This window comes from Neomonachus schauinslandi, chromosome 10 (assembly GCF_002201575.2).
Source record: "Neomonachus schauinslandi chromosome 10, ASM220157v2, whole genome shotgun sequence".
In the NCBI taxonomy this organism is placed as follows: domain Eukaryota; kingdom Metazoa; phylum Chordata; class Mammalia; order Carnivora; family Phocidae; genus Neomonachus; species Neomonachus schauinslandi.
In genome coordinates, this window is record NC_058412.1 from 4,798,021 (window position 1) to 4,820,316 (window position 22,296).

General features: G+C 51.4%; 1 protein-coding gene across 1 annotated transcript in view; it reads left to right on the forward strand.

Annotated features, from left to right (window-relative positions):
- Positions 1-22,296, forward strand: part of RNF144A (ring finger protein 144A) — a 41,320-nt gene that overhangs the window by 9,962 nt on the left and 9,062 nt on the right. The window contains exons 2-6 of the mRNA XM_021697613.1: positions 5,949-6,053; positions 6,204-6,264; positions 12,121-12,328; positions 15,547-15,694; positions 21,263-21,352. Of these exons, the coding sequence (XP_021553288.1) occupies positions 5,949-6,053; positions 6,204-6,264; positions 12,121-12,328; positions 15,547-15,694; positions 21,263-21,352 (612 nt within the window). The remainder of the gene's footprint in view (positions 1-5,948; positions 6,054-6,203; positions 6,265-12,120; positions 12,329-15,546; positions 15,695-21,262; positions 21,353-22,296) is intronic.

Sequence of the window (22,296 nt, forward strand, 5' to 3'; positions counted from 1 at the left end):
ACAGAACACAGAGCCTGGAGTTGAAGCTCTGCTTTCTGCTCTTGCACCGAGCAGGGAGGAGGCTGTGCCCCCTTTCGGAGAAGGGAGTGCTGCACTCTCTCTGGGGTCTCTCCCCTCCCCACTGGCCAGTGCAGCCCCTGCACCAGGAGAAGGGGGTCCAGGATTCCCTCGTCTCTGTGCAAGAGCAGAAAGCAGAGCTTCAACTCCAGGCTCTGTGTTCTGTGGAGAGCAGTGGTGCCAAGGCCCCTGAGTCCTCAGAAAAGCCGCAGGTTGTCAGAGCGGGACTGAGTCCTCTTCAGGCCTCCGGGTCACCCTCAGCCTCATCCTGCGCCCCACTCTGGGTCCCGCCTCATCAGAGCCTGCCTGTCATCACTGGCCATGGCGGGGTTCTCAGAACAGCCCTCTTGTACCCCGTCAGCAGGGCTGGTAACCCCTCCTGCAGGACTCCCCAGGGGACGCCTCGTTTTGATGGTCAATTTTTCCAATCCCTGCTGGTTCCAGGCCAGGCTGTGGGATGTGCCCAGTTCCCCGCCACGAGTTGCCATGGCTGTCACTTCCCTAAGCCAGGGCCACTCACTGCCCTGATGGGGACTGTTGGCCTGAGCCACTTTCCCCTGGTCTCCCTGCCACACTCAGGTTTACCCTCACCCCGCTGAGACTGAGTTCTTTCATGCGGCCTCTGCTGGGGTAAATCCACTCCACGGGGAAGGAGTCTCCACCGTCTCCGCACACGGAGCCCTACTGCTGCACGCGGCCCAGGCGCTCTCCTGCCTTTCCGCTCCCCACGGGCCGCCGTTTGACACACCCGTGGTCAAGCCAGCCCTTCTCCTGGGGTTGCTGTGCTTTGTGTGGACCTGACATGGGAATGGGCACTCTGTGCTCTGCCTGCCCTGAATGAACACGCCCCTGCCCAGCGCCGGCCTCACCTAACCCACAGCTGGTTAGTCTCTCTCTTTGCTTTGATTGTGGTGAAGGAGGGCCCCCCAAGCCTTGCCGCCCCCGGCTCGGCTCCAGCGCGCCCTCTCACAAAAGCAGGTGCTCCGTGCCTACCAGCTGAATCGAACTAGAAACCCCAAGCAGCTGACAAACCCACGGGCTTCCAACTTGGTGCTCTTCAGAGAGACTTTCACGCCAGATCTGTGGCTCCACGTCCTTACTGGGCATCTGTAATCACAAGCCTGCCGAGGGGTATACGTTCCCTGGGTCCCTACCTGCTTGCAGGGCCAGCAGTACACTAATACTCGGGGTGGCGGTAGCCATGGGGGCTGCCGGGCTGCCGCCCACGGAAAGCACGTGGTGCCTGCCTGAGCAGGTGACCGTAGCCACCTCGGGTTGGTCTCCTGGCTGGAATGGGCTTGGTGGTGGCAGGCTTATCTCCTCCCATAGCACGTGGAACGGGGGCTCCGGGAGGTGAGGTTCCTTGCGCACAGCTGGGAGGTGGGTAAGCCGGGATTCAGACGCAGGTTTGTGCTTCCAAGGCCCTTGCTCTTCAAACGGCATTCAGTGGGGTCCCACCGCAGTTGCTTGGACCCGCCTGTTCCTAAGTGGTGGATCCCCGAGGAGCATAAGCTACGTCGGGTCCTCGGAGCAGTTTCTGAGCGGTGTTCTCTCAGGATCTTCAGCAGCCTGCAGGCCTTCGAGTGAGAAAACAGACACCACAGAGACTTGCTGTAGCTCAGGCGAGGCCGCTGGCTCTCTGTGGCCCACTTCTCCTTGGCAGGAAACCGAAGCAGAGCTTTCGGAGCAAATATGCAATGCCGTCTCCTCTTTGGAACTTCGTTTCAGACAGTTGGAAAACAAAACGGAAAATGAAATGCCTGGAACATTTTTGTGGCTCTTGACACCTCGCCTTGCTCCTTCTGCCCTTTGTGCAGCGGATGCCCCCTTTCCTGGGATGTCCTTGTCCCTCTGGCCAGCGTGTCGCCTCTGGGAAGCCTTTCTGACTCTGCTGGGGCGGGGGGGACCCCACTCCCCACTGGGACGTCAGGAATAGGGCACTATCCCGACCTGCAGGAGCGTCTTTTCCCCTCCGCAGTGGCCGTGGGGGCTTGGTGTCTCGGACCATTGTTGCATCCGAGAATCATGGGCATGTACGGATGCATTCCAGGGTGACTCTGACTTTGCCAGCTTAAAGTACATACAACAGGGGTGCCTGGGTGGCTCGGTCAGTTAAGGGTCTGACCCTTGATTTCAGCTCAGGTCTTGATCTCAGGGCGTGAGCTCAAGCCCTGCATTGGGCCCCCGTGCTGGGCGTGAAGCCTACTTTAAAAAAACAAACAAAAAAAAGTACATACAATTCTGTGTTCTAGTAAAAAAAAAAAAAAAAGTAGGAGGTAACTGAAAATACATAATAAATGATTGCATATGAAATAGTTCTTGGGCGCCTGGGTGGCTCAGTTGTTAAGCGACTGCCTTCGGCTCAGGTCATGATCCTGGAGTCCCTGGATCGAGTCCCGCATCGGGCTTCCTGCTCGGCAGGGAGTCTGCTTCTCCCTTTGACCCTCCCCTCTCTCATGTGCTCTCTCTCTCAAATAAATAAATAAAATCTTTAAAAAAAAAAAAAAGAAATAGTTCTTAATTGAGGAAGAAGGCAGAAATTAAAAACAAACCCCCCCCCTCTTTGGAGTCAGGCACACTTGAGCCCCAGCTCCTCTACGTGCAGAGTATGTCTTTGAGCCCGTTCTTAGCTTCCCCGAGGCTTTGTTTTGTCATCTGTAAACTGGGAGCCATGGCACCTCCCCTTACGCTTGGGACGTTGGCTAATGCAGCTCAGGTGAAGACACTGATTGCTGAGAGCTCCAAGCAACATGAGCAGGAAATCCATCAATACCTGCTTTTTGTACTACATATTTATTTTTACAGAAGTTTCTCTGCTCATTCTCTTGTGCTCCTTTTAAGACCTCTTTTTGCTATTAGATTGAAAAACATGGCTTGTGAGGGGCGCCTGGGTGGCTCAGTTGGTTAAGCGACTGCCTTCGGCTCAGGTCATGATCCTGGAGTCCCTGGATCGAGTCCCGCATCGGGCTCCCTGCTCGGCGGGGAGCCTGCTTCTCCCTCTCCCGCTCCCCCCTCTTGTGCTCTCTCTCTCTCTCTCACTCTCTCTCTCAAATAAATAAATAAAATCTTTAAAAAACAAAAAAAAACAAAAAAAAAATATGGCTTGTGAGTCATGACCCACTTTGTATCTGGAAGAAGACTGGGCTGGTTTTCCATGGATGGTTGGCCGGACACTTGGATCCTCATCTCTTTTTATATAGTAAACAAATCGATGCTCCCAGAACATAGTCATTTTGCACATTGTGCAGAGGCCTCTGAATGATCCAGCCAGACGTGACACACTGGTGGTTTTGCTGTCGGCCCGTTCTTGAACAAGGATGTTCGGAGTCCTACAGATCCCCTGCTAGGAGTTTCCCACGGGCGCTAAGTGTTGTACTGTGCCTCTCGGGGGCGCAGAGTCTCCCCCCCGTGGTGTGCAGCCCCTCACGGCGCTTTGAGAGTTTACGGCATTGCAGTGTTCTCCAGAGATCCCAGATGCACAAACTGAGGACAAAAAGTAAAATCATCATCTTGCGGCTAAGGTTTCGATACATTTTTGTGCCTCTGACTCTAGGAGTCCTATCGTGCAGATAGACAAAGCGGAGGCAGAGCGGGTGCTGTGCCCTGGAAATTGTGCTGGTACTTTTATGTTCTTTCTTACGATCACAAACCCAGCCAGGGGGCCATCCCTGTTTTATGGTCAAGGGAGCCGTGGCCCGAACTCGTCAGGGAGCCCGTCCGTGGCCTCTGCGTACAACGCTTCCGTGGGTCTGTCTAGCTCTGCCTTCGGTCTTCCTCTCTCCTCACCGGTCACCCAGCCAGACGCAGCACATTCCAGGTTCCTCCCGACTGGAAGCACAGCATTGTTGCAAGGGTGGCAGGCACCAAACCATAGCGTGGCTGTCTCCCCCAGACAGCTGCTGTGGTGCTCATGGCCAGAGCGGGGGGCAGGCAGGCCTGCTGGTGGCTCCGTGTGACTGCCCCCTTCTCTCTCAGCTGCCTCGCTTCCTTCTGGTGTGGGTTTTGAGGAGCGTACCTCTGAGACCGCAGACAGCCCTCCTGCACGCGGCTCATCCATACCCGGTTCTCTGGGAACGCTCCAAAACCTTTGCGCTGGCGAGATGTCGGTGACCCGTGCATCACGGAAGTTCAGGGGGCCTCTGCACTCACGGGGAGCCCGGGCAGGACCGAGGAATGCAGGCTGGACTCGGGGCTGGGCTCTGGGCGCCCACATTGCAGTTGTTGCATGAAGCCTCGCATTCTGTTTAGTGCTCTCGAGAAAGGCTGTGGGAAATGGCTCTGAGGATTACCTTAATTTGTATTTTTAAAAGAAATGGCTACCTTGTGTCTCTAGTGTTTGAAATATTCTGATGTGCTAGAAGGGTGAGAATTACCCATTTAGATCAAATTATTATTTATATAATCAGGCATACAGTTTTCCATCTCATCTTCTAGATTCTCTTCCACGAAATTCTTACAACTCCACCGTAATGTGGGTTAAAAGCCCCCCAAAGTGCAGGTGGGGAAAATGAGGCTGGTAGAAGGAGAGTAACAGACGTGTTCCAGGCATAGGCATAGAGCTAGTGGGAATTGCAGCTGGATTCCAGTTTAGGCACAGCCATTATTAATGACCGCGGGTCCTTCTAGGGCAATGGAGCGCACATTTGAGGGGAGGTAGAGGCTTAGGAAACATAGCTAATGGGCTTTTCTTGATGAATCACTATTACTTTTTTTTAAAAGATTTTATTTATTCGAGAGAGACTGTGCAAGTAAGAGAGAGAGAGAGCACAAGCAGGGGAGAGGCAGAGAGAGAGGGAGAAGCAGGCTCCCTGCTGAGCGGGGAGCCTGATGGGGGACTCTATCCCAGGACCCCGAGATCATGACCTGAACCAAAGGCAGATGCTTAACCGACTGAGCCACCCAGGTGCCCCGAATCACGATTATTTTTAATAGTGCTAATATAACAGTGGTGTTGGCATCATGAACCCCAAATACTGGACTGGGGCTGTGATTGCAGGTTGATATGGGGATGCTGTTGAGATGGTTTTCGCTGGTTTCTCCACCTAATGGCCACAGTTTCTGTGCTCTTTGAGTTCTCCTATGAGCGTTTCAAAGTCTGTCTCATTTTACTTTTGGTAGTGAGCCTACCAGGGGAGGCCATGTCTTTTCTTCTAATTGTGCTTCATAATGTGCTCTTCAGGGGAGTGTGGGCTTCCCAGGCTCGTAGACTGAGGCAGGAGTAAATCGGGACTGTGTACGACCTCATCCTCCTCCATAGAACTCTGCTGTGTCTCCCACTTTGTCTGTCTGACCCGAGACTTTGAGCAGTCCTTCAAGTAGGTGCAGTTGTAGTAAGTAACTGCTGGGAAGTGGGGTGTCAGGGGTGAGGATTGGCATCTGTGCAGGTTCTCGGGGAGCGCAGGGGCATTTCCGAGTCGAGCCAGGCCGGGCTTGAGTCGGGGCTCTGCCCTTGCTGTCTGGCTCAGCCGGCAAGCCCCTTCTTCAGTGACTCTGTTCACACCTGAAAGGTGCAACTGTCCTCCCTTTCCTGTAAGAATGATCTTAGGCGTACGTGAAACAATGGAATAGGAAGGATTGAGTACAGTGCCTGGCGTCTGATACGCATTTGAGAAATGCTCCTTCCCGACCTCCCTCTCCTCCATTCCTCCTACTGTGAGATGCACTGGCATGGTATTTGCTGAACTTGTGTGCAGGGACCCCACCTGCAGCCTTCATTCTGTGGCCTGGAATACTCGTCGAGTGAACAGAACTTTGGTGGTCGCTCTGGGCTACACAGTGAAAATAGGAAAATAGTGAAAATAGGCGGTGTGCTGGATTATGTATTTCAGGGTGTTCGCCCTTAAGGAATAAACATGTTGACAGACACTTCTCTGTTCTTTGTTTTTTTTCAGTGCCTGAAACAGTATGTCGAGCTCTTGATCAAAGAAGGACTAGAAACTGCGATCAGCTGCCCCGATGCTGCCTGCCCTAAACAGGGCCATCTGCAGGAGGACGAGGCACGAGCATCTGAACAAATCTGGTTTTTAACGGGTGCACGGGCGCCCTGCGTAGCTCCGCTGGGGGTCGTGGGCTCTGCTGAGGCCGACCTGGGCTGTGTTCTAGCCCACAGCTTGTCATACTTCCTGTTTGTGTTTTTTTCTTCTTAGATTGAGTGCATGGTTGCTGCTGAAATTATGCAAAGATACAAAAAGCTACAATTTGAAAGAGGTAGGTGCCCAGGCGGGTTAGCGGGTTACGATTCCCGTGGTGGAGTAGCGGCAGGCACGTCGCGGGGAGCGCTTTTGGGGGATAGGATTGTCCATCCTTTGGCTGCAGTGGAAGTGAAAGCATCGATGTAAATTAGATTTCTGAGATGTCGTGGTCATTTTGAGTTCCCTGCAGAGCTCCCAGGTGGAAGGCCTTTGTTGGGGTTCCATGTGGCAATAAGAAGGAATCCTGAAACACAACTCGTTTGCAGGGATTTGGGTTTAGGGAGTGGTTTAAAGCGATCTGACCCTCATGGGGCATGATTATTCTGCAGCCGGATTATGGCTAATAGTTTAGGGACTAAATTCTTAGACAGTGCAGAATTTAAAAGATCCAAAGGGGCAGAAGGAAGTTGGGAGGCCATGCGTGGGTGAAAGTGTAATGACCAGCATCCTGACAGGAGAGTGTTCCCTGTGCATTTATTTGCACCTGGGGCGCGTCTGGACGCATGGGCGCCTGGTCCTGAGTCCCTTGTCTCAGTAAGGATCCCGAAGGTCCTGCAAGCTTGTCCCCTTCTGTTAACGTGGCCCCCACAGAGGCGGACCAATTTGCCCACACTTCCAGCTCTCGTGGGTGGTGGTAGCAGTGGGGACCAGATCTGCCCCCGCCTCCAGGGTGTCCTGCACACCCTCTTGGCGGGAGCCAGGCCTGCCACAGACCTCAGGGTTCCCCAGGAGCACTGTGTGGCATGGGCGGAGCGGAGGTGACATTTTCAAGGGTGGCCTTGCCAAGCATTGAAACGTGTTGGATGCCCAGGACTGGTCTTTGGCTTGGCTCTCTGAAGTGTGCCAAGGTCATAAAATGATGTTTTAAAGAGTCAGTGGCTTCCATTTGGCTTCATTCTCATGTATATCCTGGACCTTGGGCTCACCTGAAAAGGAGCATAATAACAGACATGTTTAGATGATGCTCCTTAGGCACAATTTTACTGTGAAGACACCACATCCAAACTCTGACCTTTTCAGCTCAGACTGTAATCGTTCAAGTGCGCTCTCCCCGCTCCCTGCCTCCTCTGCATCAGACGCTCATTACTGAGATGCAGCCCTGGGCTGCACCTTTACAGGAAAACACTCAAGATGGGAAGAACGCAGAATAGAGCAGAGGAAAGGATCAGGAGATTCCTGGCTTAGCTGAATGTGCAAAGGTCTTTCTTTCCTTCCTTTTTTTTTTAAGAAATGCTAAAGATAGTTGCATTTCCTCTTGAGGCTTACTTCTAAAAAAAAAGGCAGTGTGTGGCCAACTTAAAAAAATGAAACAGGATTCTGATGACATTGAAATTGTTTTCAAGAGCTTTTTTTTTTTTTAAAGATTTTATTTATTCATTTGAGAGAGAGAGTGAGAGAGAGAAAGAGCACAGGAGGGGGGAGCGGGAGAGGAAGAAGCAGACTCCCTGCCGAGCAGGGAGCCCGATGCGGGACTCGATCCCGGGACTCCAGGATCATGACCTGAGCCGAAGGCAGTCGCTTAACCAACTGAGCCACCCAGGCGCCCTCAAGAGCTTTTTTATTTAAATGGCATATATCATTTGGTTTGGGGTGGCTTATAGTTTAAATGTAATACCATGTGATACAGAAGTCAGCATGTAGAGCTATAAAATTGATTAATTTGGATTTCTGAAACTTTCGGGCTCTTCTGAAGATATTTTCCAGAGAGAATCTAGACAGAAACTGGTAGTTATTTGGGTTATAAGAAAATTAACTTTCTCTGACCTTGAATTTCATTTAAAAATGCAGCTGGATAAATTTTCCTACCTAATAATTTCAACTTTGTGCTTTCAAATATTTTGTAATTTCAAGTGCTTTGGCTCAGCCAGGGATTTTTTTTTTTTAAACTTTGCATAAAAATGAAGCCAACTTGACTTAGGTGAACAAAATCTCTCAAGCCTATTACTTGAGAACATTTTGCTAGCACTATGTGAAAAGCAACAAAAACACAAAATGAACTCAGACTTAATATGACCAAAGACCTGTCTGAATGAAATGTTAAAATGTTGGAGCTAAAGTAAAGCAATTGCTTCCAGCAAGTACATCAAACAAGTTTTGAGATGTGATCAGAAGGCGAGTTTCCTTTTCTGGTTTTGAAATGCAGTCAGGGAGGCCGCCCCGAGAAGAGAACCCAGTTCCCAGGTCCTCTGACAACACTTAGTTCCTAATCGGTTTAAGTTGCAAACATTGTCTCCGTTGGGTCTTAGCATGTCTCCTCTCATGTAACAGCCTTGATCTTTTTTTAAATTGGGAGTACGGTTGACACACAATGTTATATTAGTTTCAGGTATTGCAAGCTTGATTTTCATCTCCTCTCCCCCACTCCTCCAGTTGGCATCTTTGGCAAGGAAGCTGTGGGCTTGTTTTTCTTTCCAAGTGCCCACCTGCCCCTGTGGCAGACTCCAGAGGCCTCTGGGGGCAGGCTCTGCAGGGGGCTCACTCCCTCGCACGCCCCACCAGGCTTCGCCTGTGCTCTTGGCTGAGCAGTCACCCTGACAGGCTGCAGGTGTTTTTTCCCTGTTCCTCACTCCTGAAGCTCCTGCCATCCAGAGGCGGGGCCTGCAGCCTCCTGGGCTCTTTATCCTTGGGACAGCAGGTCCGAGCAATGCTGACGTCAGGGCTTGTCCTGCGTGGTGTCGGTGCTTTCCTCGAGAGTAAAGCCCAGAGAGATGAACTCACTTGCTGAGCTGCTCCATCCGTAAGCAGGCCTGACTGGGGCCGAGGAGTCCCCACAGGGCGGGATGCGCTGCCACGGGGCTGCTGCGGCTGGAGCGCGGGCCTGGTCAGCTGCGTAGTGAGAGTCAGAACCCCACCTCTCTTAGCACGCTTCACCAAGAAAACCACTTTAAAAAGAAAAGCACGTTTTTAAAAAGTCTTGGGCTTTTTTATAAGCAGAGCTATTAGGGACCTGCTTCCTTTATCTATGACTAATGTGTCTTGGGGAGATGGAAGATGAGATTAGTTTCTAAGGTGTGCCAGAAAATAGGCTGCTGGCCTTGTTTGAAGACCTATGCTCTACCCAGACGTGTCTACGTAAGACATTAGATACAATGTATCGAAGATACAACGTGCCTAATATATATCGTTAGGTATATATGTGATCCATAGCCCTAGATGCCTGTACTTACATGCTTCCCGAAAAGAAGAGCTCCCTGGTGCTCCCCAGTGTGGATTTTCTTACTGATCGTTTCCTGTCTTGTACGCCAGCTGCCGGAATTCGGCATGGGAGTGATGATGGGAATGTTAGTACAAGTCCACGGGAAGAGCCCCGGGGGCTGTATTCGCAGGGTTTGAGGTGTCCTGGCCTCAGGGGAACGGTGTTCGCCTTCGGCCGGTTGGGACAGATTCTTTGCCCTTTTCCTCTCTGATAGGAAATCTCTCCCCCGGGGACAGGCAATTCCTGTCACAGCTCCACGAGGACAAAAGTCACAAAATTTAAGTCATTACCATGGAAACCTTAACTAGGTCTCCTTGCCCTGCGCTCCTTAATATAACTGGGCCTCTGCCGATGAGGCAGCCTAGTAGCTGCCTTCGCTGTGCCAGGAGAGGGAGTGGGAGGTGGGTCGTGGCCACGAGGTGCGGGAGTGAGTGCCGCCCGCCCTGACGCCGCAGACTCCTCACGGTAGAGGCCGGGGCCCGGAGCAGGGGGATCCCGCAGGGTCCGTGTAAGGGCAGCGTGCTTGCCAACGCTCTCAGACAGACCAGCACTGACCACGGCATCGAGATGGAAGAGAACAGAGCAGGCTGAGGACCTCTCTCCCCGTGTTGTGTGGTAGTTAGCATGCTAAGTGCCTGCACCCTGCATTGCCCTTCGTAGGTGCTGTGCTCATAGGGGACCCCAAAATCTAGCTGGGGCGAGGCTGGGCTCCCCCAGAGCACTCATTAGCACCGAATACAGGGAGCCGTGTGGGGACCGTGATGAGGAGGTGAATCAGACCAGGGAGGGGAGTGCAGCAGGGTCACCTGCCTCGCTTTCATTCCCCAGGGTGGGGACCTCCATGGAGGGCTTCTCTCCCTCCTCCTTTCTCCTGTCCCCTAGGCTCAGGTGAGCTCCCCACACATGTGCCTCGGGGGCAACCACTTCGTTGCCCCACAGCCACCCCCAGATCTGATGGCCGCAAACATTCCTAGAAAAGCAGACCCTGAAACTCAGCTAATGACAAGAGCTAATTCTCCTCATTCACTCACCATTAGGAACATCATGAAGGTTTTACATTACTGTAACGAAGGTCAGTTAAAAAGGAGCACATTTTCCTGGATTCCAGAGATCCTTTATATTAGCAGGTTCTACTAAATCTTCCCTAGACCTACCAGTTTGATAGTTTCCTGCCATTGATTAATTCTCCCTTCCAAGCAACAGGTCGAGGAGGAGTTAGATTAGAGCAGGAGTGGGTCAGCTTTGGCCAGTGGGCCCAGAGTGGGCCGGCCCATGTCTTGGCATTGTAAATAAAGTTTTATTGGGACACTCATTTACGGATCAGCATGGCTGCTTTTGTGCTACAATAGCAGAGCTGAGTCGGTGGAGACAGACCGCACGACTCTCAAAGACTAAAATATACTCACTGTCTGCTCCTTTGCAGAAAATGCTTTCTCGTTCCTGGAATAGAAGACTGTTTTCAGGGCTGTACCTGACACAGCTTATTCCTAGAGGGTTGAATCTGGCTTCCCATTTAATTGGGGAACATGGCACACCTACGTGTGTTTTGTGGCAGCCTGTGTAGGTGACGTCTGGGCGCACGTCCAGCCCACATCCAGCCCCCAGGCAGTGGTAGATCCCAGTGCGTGCAAATCCTGTTTTCGACGCAGGTGAACTTAACCCACCCCTGGCTGTTGGTCGGTCACACGGCCAGGAAACTCACAAGTCCCTTTCATTGCCTTCCAAGTTTCCCTGGCAGAATCCAGTGGTCTCCGGTTCCTTCCCCATAGCCACGGCTGAAAAGCTTCGAAACCAGTGGCCTACTTGAAGGCCTTTGAAAATGACCCCAATCCTTTGGCCTGTGATAGCTTTTTGGCAGAGCCTCAGCATTGTGTCGTTTCCCGTCAGGTTCTCCCTGCCACTGCCCCTCGCTGAGGATTCAGTGTCACCCCGGACAGGCGGTGAATGAAACGATTAATCAGGTTCACGAAGAAGGGCAGCTCGGGACTAATCAGGAGTGGAAACGGGAGGGTATCCTGTTTTTCAAAATAAACTCCATCACTAACTTCCTATAATGGGGCTTCTTAGCAGCTTGGCCTCCACTTGGAGAGGCAACCTGGCCATTTCACACAGGAGTTAATTCATGGCTTAGGTTTAAATTTGGGAGGGGGAACAGCCTTAGGCAAATGAGTCATTTGATGAGAAGAATTTGGCCACATTCCTTCCCTCCTTTCTTTCCATCCTCCTTACCAAACGTTGTCCGAGGACCCGCTGTGTGCCTTGCATTGGGCCAGACTGTGAGGCAGCAAGACTGAAGACGTGGGCCTGACTTCAGGATGCTGCGCCCTGGGGAGGTGAACAAAGAAGCAGAAGGCGCACCTGGACCATGGCCTGTGGGCACTCACAGGGAACCCAGACCGGCCGTCAGGGGTGGGGGGGTGCTTCCTGGGAGCTACCAGCATTCTGGGTGCAGGCAGCAGCATCTCTAAAGGACACTGGGTGTGTTTTGGGTTGGATAGGAAATGGGGAGCGAGAGGAGGGGAGGAGAAAGAGCCAGACAGGCACCAGGTCGTGAAGGACATAGAAAGAGTGTTAAAAATGTGAAGCCACGCGCTGATGTGATCCCTCAGTCCGAACACCCCATGAGATCCTTCGTGTGCAGACGTTGACTTGCCCATTTTTGTCTCCCTGTGCTAGAGGTGCTCCTGGACCCCTGTCGGACTTGGTGCCCGGCTTCCGCCTGCCAGGCCGTGTGCCAGCTTCAGGAGATGGGGCTGCAGACCCCGCAGCTGGTGCAGTGCAAAGCCTGTGACATGGAATTCTGCTCCGCCTGCAAAGCCAGCTGGCACCCTGGCCAAGGCTGCCCGGAGACCTTGCCGATCACCTTCCTTCCCGGAGAGACCAGGTACCCTCCGCACAGCTCCGGCGGAAGGCATGGGCGGAGGGCTGGAGAGGAGGAAGAGAAGGAGGCCGCTGCTCCTTGAATGTGTCTCCGGAGACATGACTCCTTCTGGATCAGTCTCTTCCTCTTGAGCCTCATTTAAACCTGGGCGGGCGGGTGGGTGGGTTGATTATTTTTGAGAACTGATGATGTGTCAGGTACTGTGCAAAGCAGTGGCGTTTTAATGGTGCACAGGAAGCTGACTGCACTCGGCCTGTCCGGAAAGACAAACCAATGGATGGCCTATTACCGTCAGGAGTTTGAAGTCACATCGTACCTAGAGTTTTCTAAGACTCCATGGTGTGGAAGGTGATCTGAGACGGGGACAGGGACAAGAGTAGGTGGGCAGTAGCTACAAATACCAAAGGGATCACCAAAAACAGGTTTCCAGGTGCCTGAGAGCAAGGGCCTGCACTTCCCTAGAAGAGCGGGGGAAGCATGGCTGCATCTCTGCCCTCTCGTCCCCTGGTCCGACCTTCAGGCCGATGCCCAGGTGGACACTGCAGCATCAGTGTATGTACCTTAAAGTTAAGTAGGATGAATCAGAAGGAATTGGTAATATTCAGCTCTTTATGTCCTATAAAGTCTGTAGCACAGATGGGTTCCCCAAGATGGTGTTGGCCCTGCACCTGTTGCAGCCGCGTTCTTGATCAAGGGACTCCCACCGGCCACCCAAAGGTGTGGTCACCAGCTGCTCCCTGTTTTCCTCTCCCCATTCTGCTGCCCCGCTCCCACTCCCCGCAGCTCCCCCTGCGCAGAGAGCCTCTTGGCCCATCCTTCCTCTCCCGAGTCTGCACGTTTGAGCCTGTGCCTGCCCCTCACCACCCTCCTTTCCCTGGAGACTCCTTGCCGCCCTCAAATACAAGGCTCACGTCTGTCCTTCGTCAGGCTACCCCGATCCCAGGGCAGAGCTGCTGACCCCACCGTCTGGGCCGCTCACTGGAGATGGTCTGTATTGGTCACAACACCAGCCATATTGCGCTGGAGGTCATCTGCGTGTGCGGCCGATTCCTCCAGTAGGCTGAGCTCCCCACATCACGACCTGCGCCTGCTTGAGCTTTGTCACCCCAGATCTTGGCATCCAGCCAGCACTCAGATGCCGGGATGAATCGCTTACCTCCTATTTCCATGTAGTAGGGTTGTCTTACGTTCCATCTTCCCTTAAGCCATGCTCCCAACCACCACCTGACCAGCTTCAATCACTACGATGTGTCTGCCCCGTGAAGGTCTTGAAGTGGTCAAAGACGCCTTATCTACTTTCATAAATTTGAGTTTATAGTAAGGGCTGTTATTAATAATAATTTGAAATATAATTCAGATGCCAGGAGATGTTTGAAAACTGTCGTCCATACCATGTGAATTTCTAGGCACGCCACACCACATCAGCACTTAAATATTTGAACTGTTCCCATTTTAACGTCTCCCTGAGAAGAGATGGTCTTCATTCCCCACCGATACACTGCCCCCGTTCATGGAATTTCCTTCGAAATGAGCTTATGAATCACATGAGGAAATTAGTTCCATTACTTTAAGGTCACAACTGGCTTTCAAACTGAAACAATGTTATCTAACCCGATAGCCACCCTCAGTCACTGGATTTGGTGCCTCGTGACTGGGGGCTCTTTGCAGCAATCTGCAGGAGGGCACAGCTTGTGATGGTGCGGAGCTGACTGTGTTCCCGGGGCCCGCTGGGGGCACTTGCGTGTGACTGCCCTGGCTCATTCGGAGTCGTGTCCTGTGCAGCCAGCTTGCTGTGTGTTTTGCCTTCACATTAGACAAGAATTGGAGCAGGGGAGGGTGTGCCCTTCAGAGAGACTGCAATAACTGCCACTTGCTGAGTGCTGACTGCCCCCCTGCCAGGTTCTGGGTTGTGTACCACGTGCACGGAAACCCGTTCAAGCTTCGCTGCACCCTGAGGTGCACTCCGAGCAGCGGATGGGATGGGCACACTGCACGCTGCTGATACCCGAGCCGCACGGCTGGGGCTTGTCTATCTCTGGACCCCATGCTCCTCGCGCGAGGACGCTCTGCCTCCTGCCGCCATGTCCTCACTGGTCACCACCTCCTGGTGAACAGCCCAGAACCGCATTCAGCTGGAGCCCACGCCTCACTGAGGAGGCGCCTCCCCTCATTATCAGCTCATACTAAAGTCAAACGATTTTAATCGTTATATTTACCATGATGCTTGTGGAAGATCCTTCCACCAGAATGCACTCCAAATGCCAGAATTTGCTCGCTTTCAGTGCATGTATGCTCATAAATGCATTAGGTTCTAGAAGGGCTGCTCACTCCAGTGGGAGATCATTTTTCTCCTGGTGATGTTGGACTGATGCAGTGAGTTCAGATAATACAGCAAATGTGTTCCTATAGTGATAACTGCTTGTAGCAGTTTACCATTTTTTCACCCACATGTTCTCATGCACATATTTTTTAGCTTTCTTTTTAAATTTAATGGCATAGGATGGACATTCTTCCGGAGTCACACCAAAATATCTATGTCATCTCTTTATTAGCAGCATAGAATGATTGCTGTCATTTATCGGCCAGCTTCACTCGTGCTCGATGCTGCGGTGTGCTGTTGTCGTGTGTGATCTTCCAGCATGCTCGCCCTGAGAGTTCTGAGGCCCAGACACGGCCAGTCTGCATAGCGCCAGCACGTGACCCCAGGCTAACAGCCCATCACGCCAACCGCTGCAAGCCTGGCCAGACTTCTCAGGAAAGTGATTCTGTAAAGACAGGCCCAGTAGATCTAACTGATCGATGAGCATGTATTTGTAACGTTTATTTTTTTCTGACAATAGCAAAGTGCATAAAAATTATCATCGATCCTTTGGAAATTATACAGATATATGAACGAAGACATAAGATTTGACCATCACCCCATTACGCAGACACCTTCTTTATAGGCCTTTGTCATAATTTCTTTTGTCTACACATATCTAAACTTAAATACATACCAATATTGCTTTTTTCCCCTTAAGTCCAACTGGCTGGTCCACAGTTTTTTTTGGCGATTGTTTTATGGAGCCTTAGTTTCATTTTATAACATCGACTAACAAGTGGCCTTGGCCCCTTAGAGTTGCACTAATGGTTTTAGCCTTGCTGGTGCTGACAGGGCCCCTCCCCCCGCCCCCCGCCGCGGGGTCCCGCTGAGCCTCAGGATGATGGAATCTCTCCTGCAGCTCTGCTTTCAAACTGGAGGAGGACGACGCGCCCATCAAGCGCTGCCCCAAGTGCAAGGTCTACATCGAGCGGGACGAAGGGTGCGCCCAGATGATGTGTAAGAACTGCAAACACGCCTTCTGCTGGTACTGCCTCGAGTCTCTGGACGTGAGTACAGCCTTGAGCTTGGCTTTGAGGTTCAGACTTGCCGTGGGAAACACCCTAGCCATTTCCTAAAGAGCTTAGAGAATGTGCCTGGGAAACAGAAATAACATTTTTAGATGTTTTTCTGTGCTTATGAACTCATCAAGTGCCGTGGTACCAGAAGGAGTTCTGGGGAGCAGAAGGTCAGCTCAGGCTTAGGATTCAGCTCAGGTGGATGGGGTCTTAGGATCTTAGGTTTTGTCTGTGGGGACCGTCTTGGCTCAGTCTGCTGTAACAGAACACCAGAGAGTGGGAGCTGAAAAACAGGCATTTATTCCTCACAGCTCTGGAAGAATAAATGGTAGCCCAAGATTAGGGTGCCAGCAGATTTGGTTCTTGGCATTTGACCCCAGGGCCAAGAGAGACAAGAGAACCCTCCTCTTGGTTTACAGATGGCCACCTTCTCACTATGTCCCCTATGTCCCCACGTGGCAGAGAGAGAAATAGGTGTCTCCCCCTCATTGTATAAGGACACTAATCCCATCATGGGGTACCTACCCATCTCCTGACCTCATGGGAACCTAACCACCTCCCAAAAACCCCACTTCAGATATCATCACATGGGGCCTGGGGGATTCGGCTTCAACATATATGAATCTGGGGGGATGTAAACATGTAGTGCACACAGCAGGGGCTGTTAGTGGAATAGGAAGGATAAACAGAGGCAGGGGCCAGACAGGGAAACGGGATGGTGGGGGCACAGTTACTTTGGTCAGCTTCTGTCACCTTCAGGGCAGAAAAACACACACTCTGAGCCATCTGACAGAATGGAAGTTCCCAGCCTCATATGACCACCTTCTCGCAAGCATGCCCTGTGCTGAGTGTTTCCCAAACGCTCTGTACTCCAGTGTCTCTGCACGTGCTAAGTTCCTGCTGGGAGCAAAGCACCTGTTTTTTTCTGGAGCTTTAAGGCCAGATGTGAAGGACACTTCTTTTCAGTTCCATATTTTCCTTCTTCACCCATATTAGGAGAAAGGGCATCTTGCCAAAGTGATGACATTCTGACTTTAGTTTTAGAAGAGTTTATTTGTACATGGGCTTTTTTTTTTTTTTTTAAGATTTATTTATTTGAGAGAAAGTGTGCATGCGGTGGGGAAGGGCAAAGGGAGAGGGAGAAAGAATCTTAAGCAGACTCCATGCTCAGTGCGGGCCTGACACCGGGCTCCACCTCATGACCCTGAGATCATGACCTGAGCCAAAACCTAGAGTCAGATGCTTAACTAATTGCGCCACCCAGGTGCCCCTGTACATAGGTTTTTAAAACTCTGTTAAGTAGCAGAAATAATCTGTTAAAATCATTGTGGTTAGTGACTGTCAAAGCAAATCAAGTCATGTGTCCTATGTATTTATATATATCTGTCTTATACAGCAAGGACCACTGTGTCCACCTCTTCCAAAAATAGTAAGCCATTAAGATCTAACTAAAATAAAGGAGGGTTGCCACAGATCCCTGCTTTACCTTGTCAGGAGTTCGGTTGTCCAGCCTGCCCCTGCTTCCCTACCTCTGTGACATCAAAGCGTTGGTCGGGGGAAGTGTCCCTCCCGGGGGCCACATCAGAGCAGTCAGCTTAGCTCCTGAGGCCGAGAAGGGCCAACTTCTCAGGGCTGCCAAGCTGAAGGGGGAAGGGTCCCTAACAGTGGGCTAAGTTGAAAGTTTGCCTGTTGTCCTCAGGATGGGCCTACAGATTGTCAGGAAGAAAGTAAGTGCCTATTTGAGATGGAATCTTAAAGAAGGTAATAGGTCGTAACTTAAAGGTCACCTTTTTAAAATATTAGATAGTTTCTCTTGGGTTTTTTTTTTTTTTTTTTTGAGAAGTCTGTTGTTCCTTTATTAACTATAAATTACTAAATGTACAGTAAAACCGTGTGTAGCTGAACAAATCATGGGAAGATATTACCCTTTTGCCATCCTGGAGGTTTCACTTTCTTATCCAAGGCAAGTTTAATAAATCAGTTTGGCAAGATTAATCTTTTTTAGCTTAGATCCAAACAAGTGTGTTCTGTGACCTTGTATGGTGGTAAGAGATGTTTAGAAGGATGTCTCAAGCACTACAAAGTCCTTAGGGCCTTAAAGTTTTCATATACGTGCACTACATATGTATACAATATATGTATGAAATTATATTATATATATATGTATAGTCTTTGTCTATATTTTATATATATAGTTTTGTATTTTACCATGTTCCAATTTTAGGGGGAAAACTGATTTTTAAATTAGGTTGTATCATCTAGTATCTGGTCTGCAGTTTGCCACTCCTTATAGCTTTTCCTGAAGGGGAACAGAAGGGAAATGTCAGTTTTATTCTGTGTTATCCAGTCTCCTTGAAGAGTTTTGGGGGAAAGTATTGGAAACAGGCTGACAGAAGGTATAGTTTCTGGGGTGATCACTGCCCTGTTGGATGAAGCTACAGGAATGGGAGCTGTCTTCATGGAACACAAGGCTGTTGACCCTGCTCTGGTCCCTGGAGAAACATCCTGTCTGTCTGTCTGTCTGAGTTCTGAAGCCTGGCCATCCTGACTCTGCGTGAACTAAGGACGTGGGCACCACCCTGCCCTTTTCCACCTTGAAAGTCATCATCCTCCTGGCCAAGCGTTTCCTGTTTGTCTTTGTAAACGAAGAGCTGCTGAAAAAGGACCCTGTGGCCTTAGAAAGCAGATTCTCAAGGGGGAAGTTAATCCAGGATGATCACCGTGATTTAAGACAAGTGTCCAAACACCTGGCTGGAGGCCTGCCGGGCTTCTAAGACAGGAATGCACGTCACTTGTCTTTCTCTTGCACGTCTGTACTCGGCAAGGAGTTCTAGATCCTGTGAGGCTGCTTCCTTCCATCATGCGCCTTATTCCCCCGTCTGCACCGGGCCTGGATCCTCACGGGTGCGCCCGTCGTGCTCCCTGGAATCCCTGCTGTGATGCCCTCCCAGCCTCAGCCACACAGCTGCAAGGGACACTCGCACTTTCTTTCTTTCTTCTAGTTTCTCGGGGGGGCAGATAGATGATATTTATTAAGGTAATTGTTTGGTGCCCACACTGCGCAGTTGGTTCCACACACCCATTTTATTTAATACGTGCTTTCTTTCTGTGAGAGTTGGAATTATTTCCTTTCCCAAAGGGAAGATTGAACAGCCTTTCCCAAAAGCACCGAAGGAGTGAGGAACGAACCAGCATCTACTTTTTCATCTTTCAGTCTCTAAAAAAACCAGTTTGGGGTCAGACCAGCCTCAGGCCAGAGTTTGACACAAAAGGCCCGTGGGGGTTTATTTTTATCTTTGAACATCTCTGTGATTGCAGCTTTCTACACGTTCCATTGTTTCTGTTTCCAGCCAGGGGCTTAATGAGACTTCCCTGAACAATAGTCAAGACAAAGGGTCCCGGTCGCAGAAATACACCTGGCAGGTCCTGGGGGTTGTTCGGCCCAAGGCTGTTTCCAATAAACTTAAAGTCACAATGAAATCATTTATATTCTGTAGAAGCATCTTAGGTGGAAGGTAGCATTTGAACAATCTTCCGTTCTGTTCAGGAAGCACGCCAGCCCCAGTGGACTCCTCTGAGTGGCAAAGCCCATGATCTGGAGCTGGGGATCGCCCTGTCCATTTTTTTGGTTTGTGTTTCAGAAAATTAATTCAAAATTAATTCAAAAGCTATTCAGCAGGGCGCCTGGGTGGCTCAGTTGGTTAAGCGACTGCCTTCGGCTCAGGTCATGATCCTGGAGTCCCTGGATTGAGTCCCGCATTGGGTTCCCTGCTCGGCGGGGAGTCTGCTTCTCCCTCTGACCCTCCCCCCTCTCATGTGCTCTCTCTCTCATTCTCTCTGTCTCAAATAAATAAATAAAATCTTTAAAAAAAAAACAAGCTATTCAGCAGCCTAGGGTGCAAGGCTTTGTGATAGGCAGTCTGGGAAAACGAGACCTAGCAATGGAAAATGAGCTAATCTCAGTGTACGAGTGAATGTCAGCAGAAAGGAAAGCATAATTAAGAGTTCAAGGAGGGGCGCCTGGGTGGCTCAGTCGGTTAAGCGACTGACTCTCGGTTTCGGCTGAGGTCATGATCTCAGGATCCTGCTCAGTGTTGGGCTCCGCGCTCAGCGGGGAGTCTGCTGGACATTCTCCCTCTCCCTCTGCCCCTCCCTCCGCTCACACGCTCAATCAATCAATCTTAAAAAATAATTCAAGGAGGGAAGGGTTCACGGTGGACAGATGTTGCCCGAAATAGCTTCAGAGAAGATGAAGCTCTGGCTAGAAGAGGCTTTCTCTTCATTTATGCCTGGGCTTCCTCCCACAGTTGAGGGGACTCGGGGAAAGGGGGCGAGGCAGGTGGTGACCGGCTGGGACTTCCAACCTCCCTCAAAGGCTTCCTGCTGCGACCCCAGAAAAGCCAGGGTTTCATGATGCGCACTGTGCATTGTGGCACCAGGAGGATGCCCTGTACGATCCACAGACTGCAGGCTGGCACTGGTCTCGGGAGGAGAGCAGGGTTCGCTGACTTTGCCCCCCAGTCGGGTTCCAGCAGGGGTGAGTTTAAGGGCCGGATGCCAAGCTGAATGCGCGGCACGCCACGGCTCTCGGAAGAGGGACTTCCGTGCACTCAGCGACACTGGACCCGGTGCTCGTGTATTTATTCCTTTCTCAGGAGGAGGCTGTCTGTTTACACCATCCGTTAAATGAGTAAACAGCCGTGGGCCCCTCCCTCCTTGGTACTGTGTATTGAGCTGTGTCTTTGTACATTTAACAGGAGAGAAAATGGTACTTCGCGTTGGGTGGGCGGGCAGCAGAGGGGTTGGGTAGCAGACCCATTCCTGCATGCTCGGCTGGTGCTTGCTCAGGGTTGGGGTGCCAAGCACTGAGCCGGGAACGTAGTTCGAGATTGACCCGGGCTGAGGGGCCCAACTCCCAAGAGCCTGACGGTGACTGGGGTCGGATGGGAGGCGAGAGCGCAGGGAGGGCAGCAGGAACAGGGTGTTTCCGTGAGTCAGAACTCACTTCAGACGGAGGAATTGTAGGTGGCAGATGGTTCCCGAGCCAGTTGTTGCTGAGTAATGAGTGCGCTTTCGTGGTCTGAGCTGAAAGGACGAAGCACGTCGCAGGTGAGGAGCCCGACAATAATGGAGGAGGATGAACTGGAGATCAAGGGAACCCTCTAATCCAGGGGTAATCCTGCCGGGCGGGCGGCAGGAAGATGTAAAGGCAGACGTGCTCCCGTGGAATCAAACAGAGCCAGGGCCCAGAGCTTCTGACCTACTTGTTCACAAGCCTGCATCACAGAGATTGTCTGCCTGCAGAAACCAGAGGCTGACATCTGGAGCAGGGCTCCCTCTAGTGTCCAAGGCCGATGCTCTAGGGAGGATGGAGGACGCAGGTCCCGCCGGGCGGCCCAGCGCCGTGGGTGTGTGGGTGCGTGTCCTTCCTCTGCCGCCCACTCCTTCTCAGACCCCCACTTGCTTTGGGCCTAAAGAAAGAAACTCGGCCCCGGCAGGACTCACTCACCGAACCGAGGGGAACCTGCCATGACCCTGCTCTCTCTCTCTTCCTCGCAGGATGATTTCCTCCTGATCCATTACGATAAAGGACCCTGCCGGAATAAGCTGGGCCATTCCAGGGCATCTGTCATCTGGCATCGGACACAGGTAGGAGGTGACTCACCTGGAACTTTGATCTCCGGGAGAGAGAATGTGTGTGCGCACCAGGGGGTTGGAGATGCGCTGTACAGAAAAGCAGAGCTAGTCAGTGTGGGTCCCGCCTGAATTTTTCTTGGTCTAACATCATGCTTATGGAGGCCCTGGCCCAAAGTTGTAGTAAATATGCATCGTGTTTAGCACGTGACAGCTCCTTAACGTCAGACTGGATTACCTGCGCCTTACCCATGGCTTTGGTGATGAGCCACTGGGTGGCTTAATCCTTGTGTGGCCCTTACTGAAGAGCTTTCTCTAGAGGCCTTGAGGTAAGCAAGTTAGTCCTGGAAAAGGGGACAGAAAGAGTGGAAAAAGTCCCTCCCTGGTATTGTCTGAGCAGCCTGTGGGGTTCACAGAGGGCCAGTGCATTCATTCATGTTGATTCATACGTGCAACACCCATTTATTTCCTGCTGCACACCAGGTAGTCTTCTAGGGGCTGGAAGTACTCCAGTGAATAAGATAGATGTGTCCCTGTCTTACAGGACCCGCGTTCCGTGCAGGGAGAGGGATGACAGGTGCTAGGAGTTCAGCTGGAGAGGAGATGGGATGGCGTGGCGGGGAAGGACCATTGGAGATGGTGCCCATGGTGGACTGCTGAGTGCTGAGTGATATTAATCCTAAAAATAAACTTCCAGCAATTTTACCAGCAAAAATGGGTTTATTTGGGAATAGCATAGGAATGCCACTTGGGACAGGCAAGCTACGGCTAAACCATAGGCAGGTCTGGAGAATAAAGGAGAGCAAGTCTCTTTGATAGAAGAAAGGCGGCCACTGGGAAGGCTGTTACAAACATCAAAAGTCCTTTGGAATAAGCCGGGAGCTCCAAATGTCGTGGCTTCTCACTGGCTGAGTTGTGAGCATCTCTCAGTGGCTGGGCTGGTCCTGCAGGGACGGGGG